The sequence below is a fragment of the Ruditapes philippinarum genome, unplaced genomic scaffold, assembly GCF_026571515.1.
Source record: "Ruditapes philippinarum isolate M1 unplaced genomic scaffold, ASM2657151v2 ctg9327_1_1_1_1, whole genome shotgun sequence".
Lineage (NCBI taxonomy): Eukaryota > Metazoa > Mollusca > Bivalvia > Venerida > Veneridae > Ruditapes > Ruditapes philippinarum.
The window spans coordinates 12,251-37,969 of record NW_026865150.1 but is presented as its reverse complement, the minus strand read 5'-3'; the positions used below and the strand labels follow the sequence as shown (position 1 = coordinate 37,969).

The 25,719-nt window shown below is 34.4% G+C and overlaps 1 protein-coding gene across 1 annotated transcript; it reads left to right on the top strand.

Moving 5' to 3' along the window:
- The first annotated feature begins 6,524 nt into the window (after positions 1 to 6,524).
- Positions 6,525 to 18,383, top strand: LOC132728017 (uncharacterized protein CXorf38 homolog). Its single transcript, XM_060713625.1, has 4 exons — positions 6,525 to 7,237; positions 10,543 to 10,695; positions 15,052 to 15,367; positions 17,847 to 18,383. Exons 1-4 carry the CDS (start codon positions 6,695 to 6,697, stop codon positions 18,365 to 18,367), a joined length of 1,533 nt encoding a protein of 510 aa, XP_060569608.1. The 5' UTR covers positions 6,525 to 6,694; the 3' UTR covers positions 18,368 to 18,383.
- The last annotated feature ends 7,336 nt before the right edge of the window (positions 18,384 to 25,719 follow it).

The window sequence follows — 25,719 nt, the reverse complement described above, 5'->3', positions numbered from 1 at the left end:
GTGTATTTATACTTCCTCAATGGCTATCAATAATATTACTTTGTGCTGGAGATATTCATTCTAATCCTGGTCCATCTGCTTTGAAAGTTACTCTAGCACCAACCCATCTTTTGCGTATTTCTGAGCTTATAAATAGTGGGTTAAGTATTATGTGTTTAAATAATCAGAGTCTTAGACCTAAGCTTGATATACTTGAACTCGAAACACAGCCATATGGTATTCTTATTTTTACTGAAACCTGGCTGCGGAAAAAGGCCCACACAAAATCAAAACAGATGAATACAGAGTTATCTTAGCAACAATATAGAACAATCAGAAATGCGGTTACCAAACAAATAAGAAAAGGAAAAATGAATTTCAAAATAAATTAATTGAACAAAAAAACTCATCAAATACTTTAACGAAAAATTGCTTAAAACTGACAAAATCTTTCATACAAAGACAATCAAAACCAGCAATCCTAGTCCTCCTTGATAACGGAATTTCTGCAAATAATGACAAAGAGAAGGTAAACTAATAAATAATTTCTTTTGTACACAATCAAACATTGACGTTCAAAACACACAACTCCCAAATCTGAACTTGCACACAAACTCACCTTTCCCCAAGTTACAATTACAGAAGAAGATGTCAAAGATGCTCGTTAATTGACCAATCGAAAGCCTGTGGGCCAGATCTTATTCATCCCTGATTACTGAGAAAAGGATCGTCTGTTCTGTCTAAACCTATGGCTGACTTTTTCAACATGCTACTTTCAAAATGTACCTTTCTTACCTTCTGAAAAATAGCAAATGTCACTGCTATATTTAAAAAGAATATCCCATCTAAGCCTTCGAACTACCGACCATTTTCTCTTTTAAGTTGTATAGGTAAACTAATGGAGAGGTGTATTCATAAATACTTGTACAACTATATTATTACCAACAACCTCCTGACGTCTTATCAATCCGGTTTAATCAAAGGTGACTCCAACATTAATCAAATTACATACATATACAACGATATTTGCAAGACTCTTGAGGAAGGCTTGGAGTTTCGCGCTGTGTTTTGCGATATAAAGCATTCGACCGAGTATGGCATTAAGGTCTTTTACAAAGGCTTACTTTTGCCTGCTTTTTAAATGTGTCTTTTGACGTCTTATCTGTGATACGCAGGCTTCATAACCTCTGATCCCCTTTCAAAATTCCATTTTATTTAGTTCCGCCAATTGTTTTCTCGTTTAGGGCACAGGCTTTTTATTACTTGGGGACCATACGCCGCTTTGCATGGAATGGCACGGAAGTGTCACATTGATGGTTCCATGATAACCGCCGTATGAACACATCTGCGGATGTTTCTTAATTCAAAATATTACCATTTCATGTTTAAATGTTGTATTCTGCTTAAGCCGGTGCTAGGGGGCGTGGACGATAGTTTGCACTTTACAGTACCATCCATAAACAGGCTCAATCAAACCGTGCCTGCAACATTTTCAATTTTGCGGTGTTGGGCTTTCTTTAGGGATTCTGTATTTATCTACTTTATGATCACATCCGTGTTATTTGTGCCGTGTGGCGGCTGTAAAAAGTCTCCCCGTACATTTAATCAATGATGTTATACTTTAGATCCTTGAAGATCGTTCAGTACGACATAATTGTTGTGCTTGTGGTATTTTTAGTTTCAACTTTTCGGCGTTTTCTAGTTGGGTGGTTCCAATATTCCTACTTGAATAATGTTGAATCACCCTTAGGATATGTCGCCTGCTTTTTAAATGTGTCTTTTGACGTCTTATCTGTGAAACGCAGGCTTCATAACCTCTGGTCCCCTTTCAAAATTCCATTTTATTTAGTTCAGCCCATTGTTTTCTCGTTTAGGGCACACGCTTTTTATTACTTGGGGACCATGCGATGCTTTTCATGGAATGACACGAAAGTGTCACATTCAAGGTTCCATAATAACCGCCGTATGAACACATCAATTCAAAATTTCTCGTTAAATGTTGAATTCTGCTTAAGCCGGTGCTAGGGTTGTGGACGGTAGTTTGCGCTTTACAGTACCTCCATGAAGAGGCTCAATCAAACCAAGCCTGCAACAGTTTCAATTTTGTCGTTTTGGGCTTTCTTTAGGGATTTTTAATATTTTTATTTCGCTATTTTCAGTATTTTGTGATGAACTTGTGGTGCTGCCATCGAAATCTTACCAGGATCTGAGCTTGTAGTTCTGCCGTCGAAATCTAACCAGGATCTGAGCGTGTAGTTCTGTCGTCGAAATCTAAACCACTGTTTGAACTTGTGGTGATGCCCTCGAAATCAAACAAGTGTCTGAACTTGTGTATCTGTCACCAAAATCTAACCAGGATCTGAGCTTGTGATGCTGTCACCTAAATCAAACCAGTCTCTAAAAGTCAGTAACGAAATGAGATTGCAGCCCCTTCCTCCCTGAATATATTCGTCTCAGTTTCATGCATTATCTAATCAATAAAGCAATTGGGAACTTCCATCATATTTCTTACGTTTTTGGGTTTGCAATTATTATATACATGTAAATATCGAACTCGACAGCTATCTTACAATATCATGGTCTGGGGCTGCATAAGGTAATTGTGACCTTGAGAGATTGTTACTCTCCTGCCCGGGGGATCAGCAGAGATCTTTCTTGAATAAATTCGGAAGTCGGAACGGCATATTTGATAACTTTAATTATTACTTTCCAAAGTCGAGTTTTCAAAGGTGCCAAACTGGTGTGTTATGCCTCAGTCACAAATAACAAACGGCAGCTGGGCGGCATCTATTTCTCCAAAATATCGCAATACATGTTTATGCCGTCGTTCAACCGGTGGCAGTGACATTCGGACGGCAGCCCATCGGACGGGCCCCGTCAAGTTATAAGTACATCTTAAAAGCTAACAGCGTCCGGGCAATAATTTTTGGGGTCAGTGAGTTAAAGAAATGATCGGGCGGATATCGTCCGGCGGACAGGCGGGTCCCGGGCATTTTTTTTTTTTTTTTTTGGATCAGGCAATTGCTTTTGATGCAAAAAATGCAAAAAAAAAGTCACTGTCCGATTTAAGACCATTCGGCGGACATCTCCCGGCTCTCGTCCGGGGCTCGAACAGACACAATTGGCGAACGATTATCGCCCAGTACCTGGACGATTCATGAGCAGACACCGGGTGGTCATCGGTTTGACATCCGGCGACCGGGTGGCTTGAGTTTGTTAAATTGGAATTGCGGCTTGAGTGTGTTGTTATTGTCTCAAAAATGAATTTTTGTGAATTCCATTGGATTTAACATGAACTGTTTTTTCAATTAAAGGCAAACTATAATTGTTGCAGCAGCATTATATGACGAGGGTCAGCACAGTGGTGGCCTTTCAGAATAGGTTTGAGTGAGTGAAACCACGGCTGTAGCCTGGAGTTCCTTCCCTTATACTCCGCTATACTTTCCTTAGTAAATGAAGACAGGGAACCAGACTACCACGACTGCAGAGAAAGATTACCTATGCCTCTAGCAAGTGCGTTCTATATGCTGGCATATTGACAACTGGCTGATTTATATAAGTATATCATAATATATCAAGCTTTTACAGCCCAGCCCGGGTTTTTTTTTCATTTCTTTTTTTTCTTTTTTCTTTCTTTTCTTTTATTCTTTTTCCTTTTTTTGGTCAAATATAGTCTTCTCTTGGGTTAACTTCGATGCATTTATTTACCTTGTCCTACATTATTTTACACTTTTTTGCGATTATCTGTGATAATCTTTAAAAGAAAAAAGTAACAAGATGGCCATAATGGCCCTGAAATACAAAATTCTCCATGACAAGGAACAAGTAATATTGTAAACTATAACCAGACACAGATATAGAATCTAAGTCTAAAACTGATATCAAAAAGTTCATATTTGTATCTGAAATAGTGCATGAGTAAAATCTTTACTGGTTGCTATTGCTAAGGGAAAACAACAGTTCCAAAAGATATGTACATATAAGGAAAATCAATGCCCCCCCCCCCTAAGGCGGGGACAATTTTGACCCGAGGGCATTTATTTAAACACACTTGGTAGACTTCCTCTAGAAGTGTTTTCATGCTAAATATCTAAGCTCTATCTTTCGGGTTTAAAAGACGATTTTTTAAAAGTTTTTACTATATACACATAAGGAAAATCAATGTACCCCAAGCCGGACCAATTTTTACTCCAGGGCTTTTATTCAAACACACTTTGTAGACACCCATTTGAAGATATTTCGTGTTTAATATCTAAGCTCTAGCTTTTGGGGAGTTTTAAGATTTTTCAAGTTTTTAACTTTTTACTATATACATGTACATACATTATAAGGATAATCAATGACTACCGGGACGGGGTCAATTTTGACCCTAGAACTTTTATTTGAACAAACTTCGTAGACATCCACTAGAAGATGTTTCATGCCTTATATGTAAGCTCTAGCTCTTTGGTTTTTTTTTAAAAGAAGATTTTTAAAGCTTTTTTTCCTTCGATTGCCATGGCAACCAGGATGTTCTGCATGAAATTAAAATCTTTAAAAAAATATTTAAGTTGTGCACAAAAGGAATATTCCTGTAAGTTTTGATGAAATTGACTCATTGGTTTAGGAGGGGATGTCGTTTAAATTAAAGTAAAAGTTTACGGAAGGATGGACGCCGGACGAATCTTGATCACAAAATCTCACCTTGCCACTTTGTGACAGGTGAGCTAAAAAGTCAAGAGTCAAGGTATAGAACGGGAAACAACTCACGTGCGAGTACTTAATACCTCTTATCTGTTTTTACAGTAACTGTATTCATTTAAGCGGACAAACAGTTAAGTATAGTTTTATTATAGCAGCCATAACAATATCATTGTTTAAATTACGATATACATGTACATGAATATTAAATTAAATGTTTTACTCCGTCATTAAACTTCCTATATTTCTGTCTTATGGTGAAACAGAAATCATGCTGTACAATTTCTCCTTCTTTAAATCTTTAACATACCCGAATTTCATAAATGAAAGGCAAGGGAAGCAGGTTTCGAGGTTTTTTGTAAACAACTTATTTGACACAGTTTTGTTAATATGTATATATTTCGATAATAGACCGACGTGCAGGATGTCATGCCATAGCGAATAAGATGCTGACTATATCTACTCTGAATATATATTTATTTCTGATGAACGATAAAATAAACAACTCGCGAAAGCTTTAAAATGACCTGCGTTTTCGTTTTGAAAGATGAAATGTTTACATATTAAATAAAGGAAAAGACGGGGATTACCCTAAAAAATAAAACTGAAAAGAGCTCATGCTCATAGTTTTTAAGCAGACGGGTCGATAGTTGTGATATAGTTTATAAACAAACTGGGTCATGTACGAACGTTAACATCTACTGGACTGGGTAAAGGAATGAGTAACTATATTTTAGATTGCACATTTTCTCTTTCCATTATATTCTGAAAGTTTCTATCAGGACGGTGCCTGGAATGGTTTGTGCTAGTTAATTAGTTTGAAAAGTTTTGGAAATTATGAAATTATGGATATTAAGTGTGATAATCAAACCCTACAATATTGCGCTTGAGTATCTTTTTGTCATGTTTTGCTTTGCCCTGATCGGTTATCATCTCGAAAAACACATCAATCTAAAGGATCGAGAACCGTTGTAGGCCGCTTGAAGTAAGGACTGTTTAAACAAAATAACTTAAAATTGGCGTTTACGTACGTATAATATAAAGGTAAGGTTATATTTAAATATATCTTCTCAATGGTCGTATGTTTGATAACATAAAGACGAAAACAGACAGTTTACACAGATAAACAAAAAATACAAAATATTTATCAAGTTGTCGAGCGTGTATATAATTGTTGCTTATTCTACATACACAAGTCAAGGTCAAAAGTAGCGCGTACAAATTATTTCCGCCCTATCTTATTGACGATCAACAAATATGTGCATTGAAAGCATTGTTTTAGAACATTACATTTGCTTTATGTTCTTTCAATCGAACAAAAGCATATTTAATTGATGGCTTTGTTATAGTCCACTCTGGTAGTTTTGGATAAAAAACCAAATGCAATATGCCTATCAAATGTCATTATCGACTGAAGCGCTTACAAAATGTTTTTAAAATTTAAATTCCTTACTTAAGGATCGGATCGATAAATTGAAGAAACGAGGAGAGGGCTTTCGAATGTTTGTAATTAAAGTGTGATTTTGATACATATTGCTCATTTTGACTCAGAACGAATAAATTTGTGCTGCTTCTTTAACAGGACCAACATGAGTTTTATAACGTTGGTATAATGATTAAGAACATTTTAGAGGATTGTTACCTGCAGGAAGGACCACTACAGTTATTTGTCCAAAACGTATAGAATTTTGACTTCCATACAAAATTCAGAATAACTATATGAATGTACTAACTGCCAAAAAGAAACAAAAGAAAAAGATGGTTTATGTAAGTGGTCAATAAGTAACTTTATGGTCACTATAAACTTAGACAAAATTAAAAAAAAACTTTTGAAAATAAGAATAAAAACATTTCTGAGATATAATGGGCTTTTATATATATGTTTTATGCTATAAACAAACGAAGTTTATTTTTTTTACATTGCTGAATCATGCGGTGTACAAATAACATAGATGAAAGGAAATAATAATATCTCTTATAAAAAGCATCTCTAAAAAGTATCTCTGGGGGAAATATCGTTTTGCGCAGAATCATCATGGCTAGTGTACAAAAGCCAGTCTTGTCCAAAAAGAAGTTTGAAAACTGGATAAAAAATGGAGTTGTTTTAGTTCTGACGAAAGAAGGACTACAGGATATTGTTGCAAATGAAATAACAAATTTTCATGATGAACTTTATCGTGACAAAACTACAAAATCAAAAATAACAACACCTTGTAAAACTTGTTCGACAGAAAATGTCGTAAAATGTTCTTCCAAGAATAAGATCTGTAGAGTCTATCAACGGAAATGTGTTATCAACCATAAAACATGTCCTTTTGGAGTATGCCAAAACGTGAGGGATGGTATTGAAGAAGCACACAGGTATAATAATCCTTCGTGGAAAAATACCGATGCCCGGCAATGGTCCGACACACCTTGGCAGATAGCCAAATGTTTCATGTCCCCTGAGGGTTATAGGTCTTCACTTTCGGCTGCAGAAACCGATTTAAATGGCATTATCAGTGTGATAATAAACTGTAAAAGGTTTGACAACAAGGTACTGGCGGACTTGTCAAACAACGAGAACATTTTCTATAAGGTAAATTCCAATTTTCTTAGAATAATTTAAGTCAAGCGTAGTACATTATTCCACCATAACATAATACAAATGTAATTTACTATATGTGTCGCTTTTAGTAGACTGCACAAATTAACATAATTAAACATCTAAATTGGGCAGAACAGCGTTAAATATTTTTACGTCTTAACAATATTTATTAGTAATATTTAAGCGTTTCTTGTGCATCAAAAATTTGGCGTATAACAGTTTAAATGTACACTTAATATATATAGGTAGAGAAGAACAGACTCTTTGCAGTACGAGCAAAACGTCAAAATTGAAAATGTTACAGGGTTCTCTTCGATTGAACCTATTGATTGAAGTTACTTGTACAGTATTTGCAAAGTACCGTGAAAGCCTCATAGAAAAGGCTTTTAAAGCAAAATTTAACATTCAAAGTCATGTTCATTCTTTACATAGCATAACTTGAGCACAAAATTTTCTTTAATTTTGATGAGCCGTATAAACACAGTGTGCGCATTGCTCAAAATATTCAGTTTCGTTCCGGCCAAAAGGGAGATCGGAGCAGTATTATATTTGCTGCACAGATATACATACAATTTATATTTAGCTCCTTGATTTGCTTGTACACAGAAATTTCAGAAATTTCTAGCATTAAATATGTTTTGCTGTTTCTGTGAAACCTCTTGGTCAAATGTTTGATTAGAAGATTAGTGATATATAAAGACCTTGACATTTGAATAAGTTACCCCATTATGACTAATCAATATGTGAAATATGAAGACTTTGTGATAAAAAGGATAGTCAAGGTAAAGAGCAAAAACCTTTCTGACATTTAGGGCACCTGTGACTTTTACCTAGTTACCCAAAAATCAATAGGGATCATCTACTGGTTATAACCAGTCAAAATTTGAAATATGAAGACTTTGTGATAAAAGTCTTCAAGAAAATAAGTAGAAACCATTTTGACATTTAATGCCCCTGTGAGCTTGATCTTTGCCTTAGTGGACCCATAACCAATATAATTCATCTACTACATATGACCATTCAGTGTGTGAAATATGAAGGCTTTGTGATAAATAGCTTTCAAGATTACTAATGGCCAATCAGTATGTGAAATATGAACACTTTGGCACCTGTGACATTGACCAAAAATCCGTAAATGTTATCTACTAGTAATGACCAATTAGTATATGAAATATGAAGAATTTGGTGTAAATAGCTTTCCAGATAATCTGCGGAAACCATTTTGATCTTGACCTTTGAAAATTGAGATATAATTGAGAAATAGGTATTCAAGTTTATTAGTCTGGATATCTGTGTGTTGAGTAAAAAAAGGAGTTAACACATACTATATATAGTCTGTCCCACCAAATTTGAAAATTCAAATTTTTATTAAATATAATAGTAAAATTATTTAGATTATTGCCATGTTAACCCTGGCGTAAATATCTCTAGGCATGTTTTTTCCATAAAGTCAGTAATATTGTCAAAATGTTAAAATCATATTTTTTCCCGTTGACTTACGTTGTAACCTGAGGTGAAGTCCATTTCAAAATGGCGTCGCCCATACAGACGTCATTTAGGGTTCGTCACACAATTATCGTGAAATGTACTCGGTAATTATAAAAATTGATTCTTCTTATTTACCTGCTGGTTAATAGCTTAATGTTCTCATTACAATGAAAAAGAGAACAAGGTGTCCAAAAAGGCAATTTTACTAACAAACCATTTTTTAAAATAATCAAAATCATTTGAAGTGAGCTATCAGTAACCGCTTTATAATTTTTTATACACAAAGATTTATATAATTACCATGATAAACTGTCGTATTTTATATTCTTTTTAAGAGAAAAAGAGCAATGAAGTGATTTGATTAGATAGCTTATCAATCAAACGTAGGGGAATGGGAACACTAGACTAAACAATTGGTTCTTCGTTACACAATTCTCTAGTTGTCTGAATTCTGTCCATTAGTATGTATCACGTCTATTTTAAAATAATTTAATTAACCAGGTCCGATAGGATTATCCTTCTTATTTTGGTTGCATTATCCGTGCGCTAAAACTTTTCGTAGGTTTCGACTTTCACAACAGAAACGTGACGTTGGAAATAGCCAAAAAACTACATTACCATACAAATCTGACAAGAAATATATAGAAAGGGGAGCTGATTCACTATATGTTCAGCATTGGTTTGCTTGTAACCACAGTGTCTACTTTAACTAGCTCCCTCGCTAATGAGAGAACACAGACTCGCGTGCGAGGTAAATTATAAGGATATAATATCAAATGAAGAGTACTTTGGCAATGGTTATGGAAACTAAACAAGAGAAATTAAATTTTGCTTTTACAAGAAAAGTAGCACATTTTAGAGAAAAATCCTGAAAAATCTCGAGGTTGACTTTTTTAATTTTTCAAAAAAGTTCTAATTTTTATTCAACGTCGTTTTGTTAATTCATACCATTCCATTTTTAATGGGACTAAAGTGCACATAAATTTCAGATATATGGCACTTTAAAATTTTCATTATAACACTGATAACGTTTGTTAAAGAGACGTATTTTTGAAAGAAGATAATTTGATAGGTGTCCTTGTGTGTGTAAGGTCAAAATGGTATCTATATTTTCGAGTTATGGTTCTTGGAATATATATTTCAGTTAAACATATCTATACAGCTTTTCTTAAAATTCAATGGATGAAACGAAAGCACACATGCATGGACTGAAATTGCCTTAGATGTGTGATTCCTCTATTCAGAATATTGAAGTACATGCTGGTGCCTCAATAGCTAATAATAGTTCGGTGCCGCTATAGCTTACAAAAGAAATATAATTCAAATTCATCTTGTGAATTTAATGTGTAGGTTCATCCTAAAATTTAGTATGTGGCATCCATAGATGGTCCTCCAGAAATAATCGGTTGGTAAGGGACATCGAGAGCGAAAACAAAATCATTTTTCCTATTGTCCTAATTTTCTTTGAACGTCCACTTTCAAATAAACATGATCGATAGGCCTGTTTATAGGCAACCCAAGAACACGACTTTTTGTAGAGTATTATGAATAATTATTTCAAATGTATGCAAACTAATTTGGTGGGCACCCTTTTTCTGTTTGTTTGTTTGTTTGTTTTTTAAAAATGCTTTTTCTAACAAACAACAGGTTGCTAAACGGTTATCTGCAGATATTTTTGAACTTTGGAAAGCGTTATTAAATTACATCTTAGACAGGCATACTTTTAACACTGATATAGACGAACAATTGATCGTTATTGTTATTCTTGTTTTAAACTGTTTTTAAATCATCATCTTTTTGTTTTTCAGGCTAGAGAAATAGGTAATAAACACAGGCATCATCCTGGTTATGTACTTTCGAATAAGGAATTCCAAGACAACATCAGCATTCTAATTAAGGTATTGGAGAACTTTGTACAGAAGGACCAAAAAGTCGAGTCAGCTATAGAAAGCATTAAAGAGGTAACTATTACACGGCAAGTGAGGTTCATTAGTATCATTTTAATTTACTCCTACGAGTGTTTATTTCATTTTTATAAAATGAATTGTGGTTAAACTATTAAAAGTTTATTATGCCACCTTCGAAGATATGGGGGTTTTTGCTTGGCATTTTGTCGTTAGGTCGGTCCGTCGGTGTGAGGACCAAACTGTTCCCGATGTTTTAGGAACTTCAAACTTAGTATAGAGATTTGTAATGACACACAAGATCAGTGTCAATTACTCGACAACCAATGGGATTTTTGTCCACAAACGTCTTAATTGGTCAGTACATTTCCTCTATCGATTTTGGAGTCAAGGTGCAAAGGTCGAGGTCACATGGACCTTGTGTGTCAAATTGGTTTCCAACGAATAGCTTGACAATCAATAGCCTCTTGGCCCTAAAACTTCAGGGGTGCTTTTATCTTCTACAGTACATGACATTTATTGATTTTTGGGTCATGGGGCAAAGGTCAATGTCACATTGACATTGTGTCAAAATGGTTTCCGACCAATAACTTGACAATCAATGGCCTTTTATTTGCATCATCGGTCCTGATCTCGGAAAATAATCTGAATAAAGGCGGCTTTTGACCCGCATTTCATTTCCTGCTTTCCATTCTCGTCCAGGAGATTCTTTCATTTAAAGATACAAAATTTTATGTGTCACTCATACCTAATTTCTGAAAATCGGCTAAAGATTTGCAATTCAATTTTCCCTGCATGGTGTTGGAGCAAAGGTTTGTGCTATTCACCGGTCTCGGTTACAAATGAACTTAAGGTGCCCTCATTTTTTACGAGGTTTATCCATGATACTTTTGCAGAATATAATTTTCGAATTCTTTAAAAATGTTACAAAACTCGAGGTTTTTACGACCCCCATGATAAATGCTACGGTGGGAGCTTGTTTTCTCCAGATTTTTATATTTCACAACAGCAGGTGTAAAGTACTGTGTTGCCCCATACTTCACTTCAGTCTTGTTACATTTTTCTAGTCCTTCGGATCATTGATTTCAGCACTTTTAAGTGTTGAAAATTGAGTAGCGCTCAAGTCGGTGCTAGAGGGCGTGAGGGAATCTGTACTTTTTTTATTATCCACATGTACAAACTCAATCAAACCGAGTCTGCAATGTTCATGTATTTTTTGTGATTAATGCTTTCGCACTTTCTCCATTATTTTGTTATTGTTTTAATTTTTTTATCGCAATTTTGAGGCTGTAAAAAGTCGCCGCGCACATTCAATCAGAAATGTTATATTTTTGATGCCTTAAGATCGTTCAGCACGACATTATTGTTGTGCTTGTAGTTATTTACATGTAGTTCTTTCTATTCGGCTATTTTCTTGTTGGGTGGTTCCAGTACTCCTCACTTGAATACTGTTGAATCACCCTAAGGATATGTGGCCTGCTTTTTAAATTTGTCATTTGACGTCTTATCTGTGATATGCAGGCTTAATTACCTCTGGTCCTCTTTCAAAATTCCATCTTATTTAGTTCCGCCCATTGTTTTCTCGTTTAAGGCACACGCATTTTTTACTTAGGGACCATATGCAGCTTTTCATGGAATGGCACTAACGTGTCACATTGAAGGTTCAATGATAACCGCCATATGAACACATCTGCGGATGTTTCAAAATTCAAAATAGTACCAGTTCATGTTAAATGTTGAATTCTGCTTAAGCCGGTGCTAGGGGCAAGTGCGGTAGTTTGCACTTGAAAGTCCGTCCACAGTGTGGCAATGCCACGTGACTATGGCGTCATTTTCGGCATCATTTCCAAGACAAATGTTGCTCGATTCGGAAAAGAAAATAGCCGTAAATATTTTATTTCTGTACCAATTTCTTTGGGATATGCACCAGTCTACAGGGGAAAATATAAGCTTTCCACAGAATATTGGATCTTCGTCAGTTTATAAGCCGTTATATCAAACACTTTACATAACCTTGGAAGTTGCTTGTATTAAAGCGGGCTTCAGTTGCAAGCTATTTCGTTTTCTGGCGTTATTTGGTCTACGTCATGATTAAAAAAGTCAGGTTTACATCAACCGGGAGTACGGAAGGCAAAACTCTACCTAAATATGTTCATATTTTTATTATGAATGACATAAATCTTACATTTTTCTTCAATTGTCAATTCTGGCACCAGTTCCAAGTCGAAAAAAATAGACTACAGTTTAAAGCAGATTTTAGAATCCGTTGCAAATGCATTGAATGAGTATAACATAATTAACATCTTTTAATGGTACTATCAGATTTTGCAGGCAATTTAATTGCTTTATTGTATACAGATTTTTATTTCTTTCTATTTTTGCTAAAGAAATCATATTATGTTATCAATCATTGATATATACATTTGTGAAAAACATTCTTCTTGCGTAAGGTTGGAGATGGTATTAATAATGTAAAGAGAGCAATTGTTTAAAAATACAAGTTAATTGGTCTATAATGGAAAGTCTGTTGTACCATTTATAATTATTTCGATAAACATTATATAGTTTCATACTTGACAACAAAAACAAACAGAAGAAATATATATGTGTATGAGAGTGGCTGTGTAGATGTGAGACACGTATTCTTATATTGCTTATATTTTTAGCAGATAATACATTGTTCTTGAACAAAATATCATTATTCATCATATAAATGTTCCTACTAAGTCACTTTGAACTATATCAGCATATTTTTATCAAAAGAAAAATTATATATCTGAATGAAACATTTTTTGTTATTTTTTATCCTCATTTGAAATATTTAATATCTAAAATGTAACCACTGTATACCGATTAACTCGAACATGTTTAAATTATCTCTCATATAGTAGCAGCAAAGAAGAGTTAGGTCAAAGAAGCTGATTCGAGAGTGTCTTCTAAATCGCGCAGAAACAAATATACAACATATATTATTAATTATACAAATCCCATCATGTTCAGAGAAAAACAATCTCAAAGTAGTAGTTGTTTTTGAACCCCCCACTTGTGTGGATGTAGATTGACCCTTATCCGGCCATACGTCCTAACGTTTGTCCGTTATCATTTTGTGTCGCACGTAGCTCAAAAAATATTCGACTTACAGTCATGAAACTGTACAGGAATATTGATCAGCATATGTAGTTGTGCACTTTGGTATTTTCATGTGGATTTATTTAGCATTTTTAGAGTTATTGCCCTTGCCTTAGTAAAAAATTCCAACTTGCGTCACATGTTACTCTAACAGTATTTGATCTAGAGTCATGAAACCTTATAGGAATGTTGCTGAGCATGTGAAGTTGTGCACCTTGGGTTTCGCTTGTTAATTTATACTGTTTTTTTTGTTTTGTAAGAGTTATTCTCCTTGACTTAGTAAAGATTTGCAATTTTCAACATGTGTCGCATGTAGCTAAAAAAAGTATTTGACCTTGGGTCATGAAACTTTACAGGATCAGCCTGTGTAGTTGTGCACCTAGCTATGTATTTCGTGTGGATATATTCAGGTTTTTTTTATAGTTATTGCCCTTAACTCAGTAAAACTTTGCAATTATTAACTTGTGTCGCACATACCTCAAACTGTATTTAACCTAGGGTTATGAAACTTAACAGGAATGTTGATCAGCATGTGTAGTTGTGCACCTTGGTATTTGTGTGTGTATTAAGTATTTGTAGAGTTACTGTCCTTGACTTAAAAATTTGCTTATGTAACACGTAGCTCAAAAAGTATTTGACCTAGGGTCATGAAACTTTACAGGAATGTTGATCAGCATGCGAAGTAGTGCACCTGGGGTTTCGGTTGTGAAATTTTATGTTTTTACAGTGTATTGCTCTTGACTTACTGATAATTTGCAATTCCCAATTTGTGTCGTGCGTAGCTTAAAATGTATTTAACATAGAGGCACGAAACTTGTCATCCTGTATAGTTGTGCACCTGGGGTTTCACTTTTGGATGTATCCAGTATTTGTAGAGTCAATGCTCATATTTGTTCCATAAGTGCTTGAGTTAAAACCAATCAACTTTGCAGGAATAATGATCAATATCACTTGTAAGGCTATGCACCTGGGATTTTGCATGTGGATTTATTTTTCCAGTTTTGTTATGGTTATTGACATTGACTTAGTATAAATTTGCAATTTTCAAGCTGTTCATGCATTGCTCAAAAGTATTTGACCTGTAGACAGTGTGTGTACTTATGCACCTTCTTGTCCTTTACTTAGTATAAGATTTTTAGTTTTCAACTTGTAGAACATGTAGCCCAAAAATATTTGACCATAAGATTGACAATACAGTGGAGTGTGGGGCATCTTTTTACATATTAAATCAGCAAACGTTTACAGTTTAATCTAGTATTGCACACGGTTATCTCTTTATTATAGCTCAATTCTGGATCATGGACCATAACAGATACTAGCAGAGACATCACAAAGTATCTGCAAGACGCTATAGAGAGTATCGACAACTTAAAACAAAATTTCTTGGCTGAGGCAAAGCAATCTATCAAATCGAATGCACAAGAAGGTATCAATGAAGTTTTAGGGAATCTTCGACAACTGTTCTCTAACCACACAAGCAAAATAGGACATGCAGTCAGACGTGGTATTAAGAGAATAAGAGGAGAATCTGAAACGGCACTTGAAGAATTACAAAAGAAACAAAAACAAGACAGTCATACTTACACAAAACAAAAAGACGGTGGGTGAATATAAGTAGCTAAGAAAGGGATTATATGTCTATCGATCAATTTATATACGCCCGTTTAAAAAACGGGTCCCTGGCGGGGACATATTCCGATTTTGTCCGGAGCATATCTCCTTTACGCATGGTGAAACTTCACAGAAATGTAAATCTTTTTGATAAACTGTGTCTCGTGCATGAACCAGATTTCTCCGTCAAGGGTCAAGGTCACACTGAAAAGTCATTAAAAATCGCTTGTCCGGAGCAAACTTTCTACACGCAGGATAGGTATTGAAATATAAATGTTCGTTATCAAAACTACAAGTGTGATACATGTAATTTAGGTTAATATTTGGAAGGTCAAGTTCTCTAGGGATGATGAAATATCCATATATTATCCAGATATTACCCAGAGCATATCTCCTATATGCATATCTATAATGCCCACATCTCTGTCAAAAGCTTTTGTGCCGGTCGTATTTTGCGACAACATGGCCCTTGTTATCATATTCAAAATGTTAATGGTATTTTGAAAATCGTTCAGCACCACATTGTTTGATGTATGCACATTCACATGTACATGCTAAATGGTACATTTATTTACTTCTTTTCGGCCTTTTTCAACTTGTGTGGTTCAAGTTTTCCTACTTAAATACATTATTATATCTGGATATATTACCTGCTTTTTAAATTTGTCTTTATATGTCTTGTCTGAAAGATATACAGGCTTCATAACCCCAAATCTTATTTTAAAATTCCAATGTTTTCAAGTTAAGGGCACAGGCATTGTTATGGTCCCCAAAGAGCGAGCATACAGTCGCCGCTTTGTCTGTCCGTCCGGATGATCGTCCGTCTGTCCCTCTGTCGGTTCGTCCGCTTTCTTGTGCGGGACATAACTCTGAAACCATAAGAGGTACTATCAGGTACCTTTGTAGGTAGATATATTTTAATGAGGAGTGCAATGCAACATAACCATAACTCTTCCTTTCATAATTTTGAATTATTGCCCTTTGTTCAATTTTAAACTAAGAACTTTGTCCGAGATATATGTCTGAAACTACATGAGATATCAACCAGAAACGGTGTAGTTAGATAAATCTCATTGTTAGATGTACAGTGCAAATACCGTAACTCTGACTAACCTATTTTGTTCATTTTTTACTCTTAGGACTTTGTCTGGGATATAAATTTCTGAAACCACAAGAGGCATCAACGGGAAATTTATTGGGTTGATAGGTCTCATTGACTAGAAGTGCAGTGCATAAGAACTGTAAAGTTTTAACACAAAGCATGTCGGTTAAGACAGATATATCAGATATTAAGAATTACATATCCTCCATAAAAAATGACCATATTAAATTGTCAGAAATTTAGGACATTGGGGCAAAACAAGCTAGTTATAAGTAAGCCTTCTACGATCTAAAAGATAGATGTTTTGAATGAAATCACTGAAAATTTACGTCAAGACACGGACTATCTTAATCATATTGTAGGCATGTACAATGACACCGTAACAAGATTGATCAATAAGGTTAAACAATTAAACATAAAGAGTATCTCAAATAATGAGGGTATTTGGTTTATCAGTTTGGAATGTCTCAACTTATCCTGATTTGGTAACTCTGCCTCTCCTTATTTTGTAATTATTGCAATGTTGTAAATTTTACACTGTGAACATTTTGTGGGACATTATTTTGAAACTATATCAACAAGAAACTTTGTAGATACATATATCTCTTTTAGTAGAAATGCAGTACATAAGTAATTCATATATAACTCTGCCTTGTCTGATTTTAAAGTATTTTTCCTTTCTTCATTTTAACACTGTTAACATTGTCCGGGGCCTACAACTGAAACAACAAGAAACTAATTCTCTGTGTCCAAAACCTTTTTAGGGATCATCATCCGGTTCAACCAGGTCTTGTTTTTAAAGGGTACCATACGCCGCTTTTCAAAGAATTGCATAAACATGTCACATTGAAGGTGCAATGATAACCACCGTATGAACACATCTGCAGATGTTTCTAAATTCACAATTTTACAATTATCATGAGTAGATGTTGAATTTTGTTTAAGCCGGTGCTTTATGCCGGTGCTTAGAGGCGTGGAAGGTAACTTTCACTCCCAAGTTCCGGCCATGAACATGTTCAATCAAACCGGGCTTGCAACATTTTCAACTGTGTTGTTTTGAACGTTCTAAAGGAATTCAGTTTTTCTCTGTTTTATTAATTCTTCATTACATTACAATAATTTAATTTCTTTCAATGACATATTGACTACAAAAACAAATTTTCAAAAAAGCGATCTCTTTAACACTTCTATTTTATTATTTTTAGTTTTTTTACACTGTCACATTTCAGTTATCCATATCTGGTCTGCCTCTGAATAGAATTTGTGACCTCTGGATTACCGATTGGGTCCATTAACTCTGGATCACAAATCCCCTCATTTTGTTTTACATGACAATGTCTTAACTATTTTAAATTGTTTATTTCAGAGATCCGCAATCGTTTGATTCAAACATATAAACACCAGTGTTCTAATCTTCCAGTTTCTTCTCTTTTGGAAGAGGAAAATTTACCCTTATTAACATTCTATGTCAAGCCATATATGCGACAGTTAGAACACCACACAATTCAGAAGGAAGAAGAACCTGTAGAAACATACAACAACATATTTCATAAACATGGTAAACAGTGCAGAAGAATATACGTGACTGGGGATGCTGGTATAGGAAAAACTGCATTTTGTCAGAGACTTGCATTGCTGTGGAGTATTGCTAAAGTTCATCCAAAGTTAGACATAGAGGACGAATCTGTGAAGGAAGATGCTGAAATCATTGGTGACTTTGATTTCCTGTTTTACATATCTTTGAGAGATACCTCTTTTTGCCATATAGAAGACATTATTGAACAACAACTGAAGGGTAATTTAGAAAGGAAGTTCTCTTGGAAATTCTTAACACAGAGAAATGTATCGTTGTGTTGGATGGACTTGATGAGTGGACACACCCATTAGAAAGTAAACATTGTCCAGGAAATATTAAAATTCCACATAGGCCTGCAGTAGAAAAATGTGTTTATCTAACAACTAGTAGACCATACAAACTTGAACATTTGCGACTAAGTTCGCAAGAAATCGACCAGCAGATAGAAATTTTACCAATGGAAGAAGGTGTTGGGTTCACATTTGTTGAACTTCTGATCGATTGCTTGAATAAGAAATGTCGTCTTCAAAAAGATCCTGAGGAGTTCATTAAAAATGTTGCTGAAAACAAACTTGAAGATCTTTTGAATGTACCTCTGCTTACTACTCATCTTGTATGTCTTTGGTTTGATGGCGAGCTGACACAAATGTCACTGTCAGAGGTATACGCAAATACATTAGAAATGATGTTTCAACGAGCACTACAGAAAGAGAGTAGAAGTGAGACCAGACAATATCCATCAATGGATGAAAAGTCAGATACTAGAGTTCCTGAATGTCTGTCTAAATTGACAAATGTTGGAAAGCATGTATCTTTGCTGTATAGACTTGGTCGCCTTGCATTTGAAGCTCTGTTTATGGAAACAGAATCGAGTCTGATTTTCAAAGGTTCAGATTTAGTGAGGTATGATTTAACGGAAGATTCGGTTACTTACCTATGTTTAGTTGGCGTTCTCTCAAAGAACAAAGCAATAGGTTTTCTAACGGAGAGAAAACACACACTGTCATTTCTCCATAAACTATATCAGGAGTTTATGGGTGCCTTGTACATTTCAATGAGTGTAAATAAAGATGAAATACGCAAAACCATTGTAAAGGCTTGCAAGACATTGCAAGATCTTAAGAAGTTCTCTAATGTCTTCGTCTTTTTGGCTAGTTTGGCTCCCTCAGCCATTGAGACATTGTTCCACACGATGAATGTGTATTTAACGAAAGAAGTGTCGAATTACAGGGAATTTTCATGCTCAGTAATGTTCAATTTCATTTCGCAACGTCGTAAACAAGTAGAATATGATGTGCAAACCGTACAAGATCTAACTGAGAAATGTTTTGACGAGTGCAAGAGGTCTGGTGGGGAAGGTATTAATATGAGCTTAGAGGATGTATTTATTTATAAGAGTAATGCACCAAAAATTTGGAAATTGCTTCGGTCAAACAAGAGAACCATAAAATCAATGTTTGCAGCGGGAATTACAGAAATAGAAATCACACCGAAGCTGTCGGAGCTCGTAAGACTTGAAGTAAGATTCATTAACTCGGGTTCAGAGTTTCAGCATTACAATCAAGTGATTGAGTTATCCAAAGGCACTTTGAAAAATCTTTCTGTTAGTTACTGCCATCAAATTTCGAACATACCGTTCCATACGTGTGAGAACTTGACATCACTGTACTTCCATGACGTCAAAATCAGACACGGCCATCTTGTTGAACTTATAAGATTCGTCTCTGAGAAACATAACATGTCTCAAATTGGACTGGATTGTGTTGAATGTGAAGACGATGGTGATAAATGTGTTCTTGGAAATCTTGACCTGCGGAATCACACGAAAATTTTCTTGTTAGGCATTGGTGGCATAAACATTAAAAACGTGTTAGTAAATGTTGAAGAGTTGTATAGGCTTAGGTTAAACCATACAGAAAAAGGTGAGCCTGCTCGCTGGTCAAAACCTCTATTGGACGATTTGACCTGTGCACCAGTCTTGAAGAAATTTTTTGTCAGTAACATTACTGATGATGATACAATTGGAGCGTTGGTTAGAATGATTTCCTCACTACAGAAGCTCAAGTACCTATATATTTTGAAAATTAACTTTGGTGACCATAAACTTTCTGTAGATCCAGAAGGGGAAGATATGGAAATTGAAATGTCCCATGTTACTCTAAGCAATGAATCATTTTATTGTTTTATCCGCAGTATTGCAAACGCCCTGAAGGAGATAACCGTGAATTTATTGTTTTATGATATATCAGAGACGACTCGGGAAGACATTGTTAAATACATTAAGTCAATCCGGACCTTGCACGTAATTAGGAATACTGAATACAATATGAAATTCATTAAGAGATCTAATTCGATACAAGACCAAAGTAACCCATGATTAAAAAGAATGGGAATATTTAGAGTGCACCGTGTATAAAACATAATGACAAAACCAACATAATGGGTTTGCAACCATCATGGATTCAGACCAGCCTGCGCATCCGCGCAGTCTGATCGGGATCCATGCTGTTCCCATACCAACCATATTACAAGTAGAGAAACTGATGGCGAACAGCATGGATCCTGATCAGACTGCGCGGATGCGCAGGCTGGTCTGGATCCATGCTGGTCGTAAAAGCACTATGTTCGTTTTGTCATGACACAGCTCATATGTGCACGTTTCAATCCACAAGCTGCCTCGCGTAATGATTCAACTTAACGAACTAATGCAGTAATAATATTCATTTCAGTGAGAAGACAGAGTTTAGCTAGATAGGGCGTGGGTTCAAACCCAATTAAGAAGATGCAATTTTTCAATATTTGTCGTTTTTCTTCTTTTTGTTTTGTCAGATAATGATTTTTTTTCTTTAATTTAAATCTAAAATTTGTAATTAAATATGAAGTTCCATTTATATTTTTTACTGTGAAATGTGTGAAATTGGATAGCATAACCATATAAAATTATAATTATTTAAAATCAGCATGGTAATCTTTCTTTATATTTTGCACAAAATGTTAAGAATAGTTTGTAGATAATCATTATTAAAATTATTATGAAGACCCGATTACATTTATTAAATCTGACGGGTTTTCTTACCCCCTATCTTCTTATTTGATGTAAAATGACTGTTACCTGTTTCAATAAACAAACAAAATCTTTTCATTTACATTTCACATTGATTCATTTGTTGTTATTCAAAAACTATAGTTCTTTATTTTCACTTTTCAAGTTAGGATAATATATATAAACTTTTCTACAGATTATGTTGTTGTTGTTGTTGTATAGTTGAAGTTTAATTGACAATATTTTTTCAAACAAGAAGTTACACTCTTGTATTTTTTTTTTGTATTTATGTCCTGAATATAGTCAAGTTTAATACATGTAATATAAAGTTTTCATCGCCTTTGGAAAATGTGTCAGTTATACATCTTATACTTTAAAACAATAAATGAAGATATTTTAAATATGAGCATTCTCTGGTGCAGCTAAAGGTTTTTAATGAATGTCGTAAAACTTTAATTTCAAATAGTTTTTTGTAAAACTCAACATAGATTAAGACCCCAATAAGAAAGTGTCAATCAATTTTAAAAAGCATTAGCTCATACCGGGTTTATGAAGACTTGTCTGTAAATGCCAATAAAACAAAACAGATCAAATTTAAGTGCCTTGCTCCAATTTGCTCGCTAGTATAAAGTTATTCTACTGCAATACCTCGCCCTGGAATTTTTATTTTGTATTTATGATTCCATGCCAAAACCTTGATGCTACAACAAATAAAAAAGTTTTATAGCCTGATGAATGATGTTATTCTTCATTACATAATTCAAGCAGAATGAAATTTAGCAAAAGGGTGACAATATATTGTCCCTTGAATGTTGTGGATGAAGAGTGCTTTAAGGATACAGTAATGGACGTTCGACTCACAACCCACACGTGATTGATTACTGTTAGGAAAGTCAAGGAGCAATTATCTTGCGTTCCTTAAAGACAATGTTTATGTCAAGAAATAGTACTAGGAGTTTAAAATTAATGAGGAGGAACAATTGTTCTGAGAGTCAATAACGAATAATTGTTCTGAGAGTCAATAACGAATAATTGTTCTGAGAGTCAATAACGAATAATTGTTGCTCGATATTTGAAACTGGTAAAATGTTTTCTGACTTTTTTATGAAAATGAATATGATAAAAAAGCTTTCTGCAATGTTCAGGCACATAGGAACATACCGGTATGTTAAAATAAGGAAAAAAGTTACATCTTTAATGCTTTTGCTTGTGAGTGCACGTGATTTCCGTGCATTGTATATGCATGTAGAGAATAAATTTAATATAACACAAATCGGCCAATCGTAAATCCAACATTTTACTTATGTTAAACCTCTGATTTGTATTATAACATATCAATGTTTACCTCTATATTTCCACTTATATCTAGCTTCTGTGTGTAAAGTGTAACCATGCATCAGATTAAATTTGAAATGCATCGTTATTGAAAATGCAAAAAATAGAATAACTCCTTTGAAATTTATCTGTAATAGTGGTGAGGTTCTTCTGAGCATCAAATTCGTTTAAATTTAATTGCCAATAACCGCTAGAAAAGATGATGGACTAAACGACAACAACAAGTAAATACAATTTCAATCAATGCTTTTAATATATGAATAGCCCTAACAAATATAATAATTATACTTATCAAATGATATTTAGTTTTATATTAAAAACAAATTTACTTATTATTTAATTAAGATTATATTTATGAGATTTTTTAATATGTGGTCGATTATAATAAGCGTAAATGTGTGTGTTTAGGGCTAAGTCCAGTTTAATGTTTCAAAGCTAAGACTTGTAGTACTGACCAGAGTAGGTACAGTACCTAACCAAAAGTCAGCTTATTTATACCTTTTAGTATGTATATACTGCAACAATTTGATTGGTTGACAATAATATTGTATATACCATGCAATTAGTATGAAAGATAGTAACTCATATTAACTTATAGATAAACTGTTAACTTAGATTACTGTAAATATATACCTATCCTATAACATTCAATAATAAAGGGTGAATAAAGGATTTGGCAGGTTCTGAATCTTTATTTATTTTTGTTGGCACAACATGTTTCTTAGACGAATTCAATAGACAATTATTATTATTATTATTATCACGGATTTATATTACTGTAAATTTCATATTATTTTCAAAGTGAAAGGGGCATTACTCTGCCAAAAATCATTGAACCATGACCAAATTTGAACTTGACCTGGGCATTCCAAAAACATATCCATATGTCAAATTTGAGTTGAATGTGTTGTACCATTGGGGAGATAAAAAAACGGAAACTGAAAATTTCATATTATTTTCAAAGTAAAAGGGGCATAACTCTGCCAAAAAACATCAAACCATGACCAAATTTGAACTTGACCTGCGCATTCCTTTGACGCATCCATATGTCACGTTTGAGTTGAATGTGTTGTACCTTGAGGGAGATAATGAACGGAAACTGAAATTTCATATTATTTTCAAAGTAAAAGGGGCATAACTCTGCCAAAAATCATCGAACCATGACCAAATTCGAACTTGACCTGTATTTTCTCATGACATATCCATATCTTAAATTTGAGTTGAATGTGTCCAACCGTTCTTAAGATAATGAACGGAAACTAATGATGACGGAATGACAGAATGATGGAAGGACGGAAGGATGGAAGGACGAAAGGACGGAATGACGGAACAGGGTAACACTATATGCCCCGGCCATTACATGGCGGGGGCATAATTATTGAACAATGCTACACCATCGGGTATCAATATCTTTTTAGCTGGTGGCATAATAGATATTCGTTGTAAATATATCAAGTAAAACACACGTTTATAGTTTGAGAATATTTTTGTATAAAATGCAGAATGGAAAGAAAAGCCTCCACTTTCAGGAAACATTTGTGTATTGTTGTCTTCACATTAAATTTCGCCAGTGTTGTGCGATAATTATATGGTCTTATCCCCTTATCAGCAAGAAGAAATGCATTCACCAGTGCAAAAATGTTAAAATGGTACGGAAGACTTGATAGTTTTTCTTTTCCAAAATTACTTACAAATTACTGATAAGAAAATCTTAATATTTGAACCACGTCAAACATAAACCAAACGAAAAGTGATTGCGACTAGCTTTCACCCAGAGGAGATGAGCCTGTGTTTATACAATCTGGTCGCTCATTAAAAGAAAATTCATGAAAGAGAATAATGAATGAGTATAGGTTCTATATTGAATTTATTGAATTAGTTAGAAAATAATGTTTTGCGAAAAAAATTATAAATTTATTAAATAAAAATTTCCAGTTTATTTGACGAAACGTTTTCTATTTAGCGTGACGTTGTGCCACTATGACGTCAGATATATTTGCACGACATATCCGTACAGTTTTTTTTTTTTATTATAAATGATTTGATCAAAACAATTACATCCAATTAATAAATTTGCCTATCATATTTTAGCTTTTTTTTCTCGCAAACGCCCCAACAAAAACAATCAATCTCTTACAAAATAGTATTGCAGGTATCAGCAATAAAAGAGTTTCATTGAAATTTGCGGTAAACATTTTACCGACCATGATAAAGTTTCAAATCGGATTTGGATTTCGATATTTTATCCATGTCCGAGAACCCGTCTGAAATCATTTTTAAAGCTAGACCGCTCATGAATGCGCTCAGATGACGTCATTATCTTTATGAAAGAAAAGCTGTAAAAATTACTACGCTACTATGATAATAGTGTTTACGAAGTATATGTTAGTAACATATACTTCGTAAACAATATTATCATAGTAGCGTAGTAATCAGTAAGTGTTCATCTGTGTTGTTTTACAGAATTTAGAAACTTTGACAGGAGCGATAGCGGCCGGAGAATGTTTCTTATTTCCGTTGAGCAGCTACGGATGAATACTAACATACTTAGTGTCAAGCTTTATTTGGCTTCATTAATATTTACTTTCTTTCGTCACTATACTTGTACTTTTACGAACACATTTCTATGAAGCACTATGAAAAAATAGAAGTTTATGTAGTGTCCAAATTTATTTCTCACCCAATGAAAGCGCTGTATTTCTTAAGGAAAATCTGTGGAATAATTTTCATTGAATTCAAAGAACAAAAGACGATACTTTATCGAATTCCGTTCATAGTCGATTTCTCATTTTCATAATAATTCATAGAACAGCATAGTGACGCAATAAAGTGCCAAAAAAGCTTGACGCTTAGTATGTTAGTATTCACCCGTAGCTGTTCTACAGAAATTAAAACATCCTTCTGTCGCTATCGCTCCCGTCAAAATCTATAATTTCTATAGAACAGTACGGATGAGCACTAACATATACATAGATATTTGAAATTTGGGATCAAGTTTCACTTTTGACCAAAGGTGGAAAAGTTGCTCTATATTCGAGTATGATATGCAAGAAAACTTTTCACTCGTAATTACCTATCGGATTTTAATATCCATCCCACACACCTGCACAAGGGCTTAAATTAGCAAGACTCGTTACAGCCCAATGCGAAAGAGCCCTTGGATCGGATATTTCTATCCGATACAAAAACACATGACAGATATTATGCAAACACTAAATAATATTCAGTTTCTTTATTTGGTTCTACACATCCTCTTATATCTGGTTACTGGTAACATAACTTTTC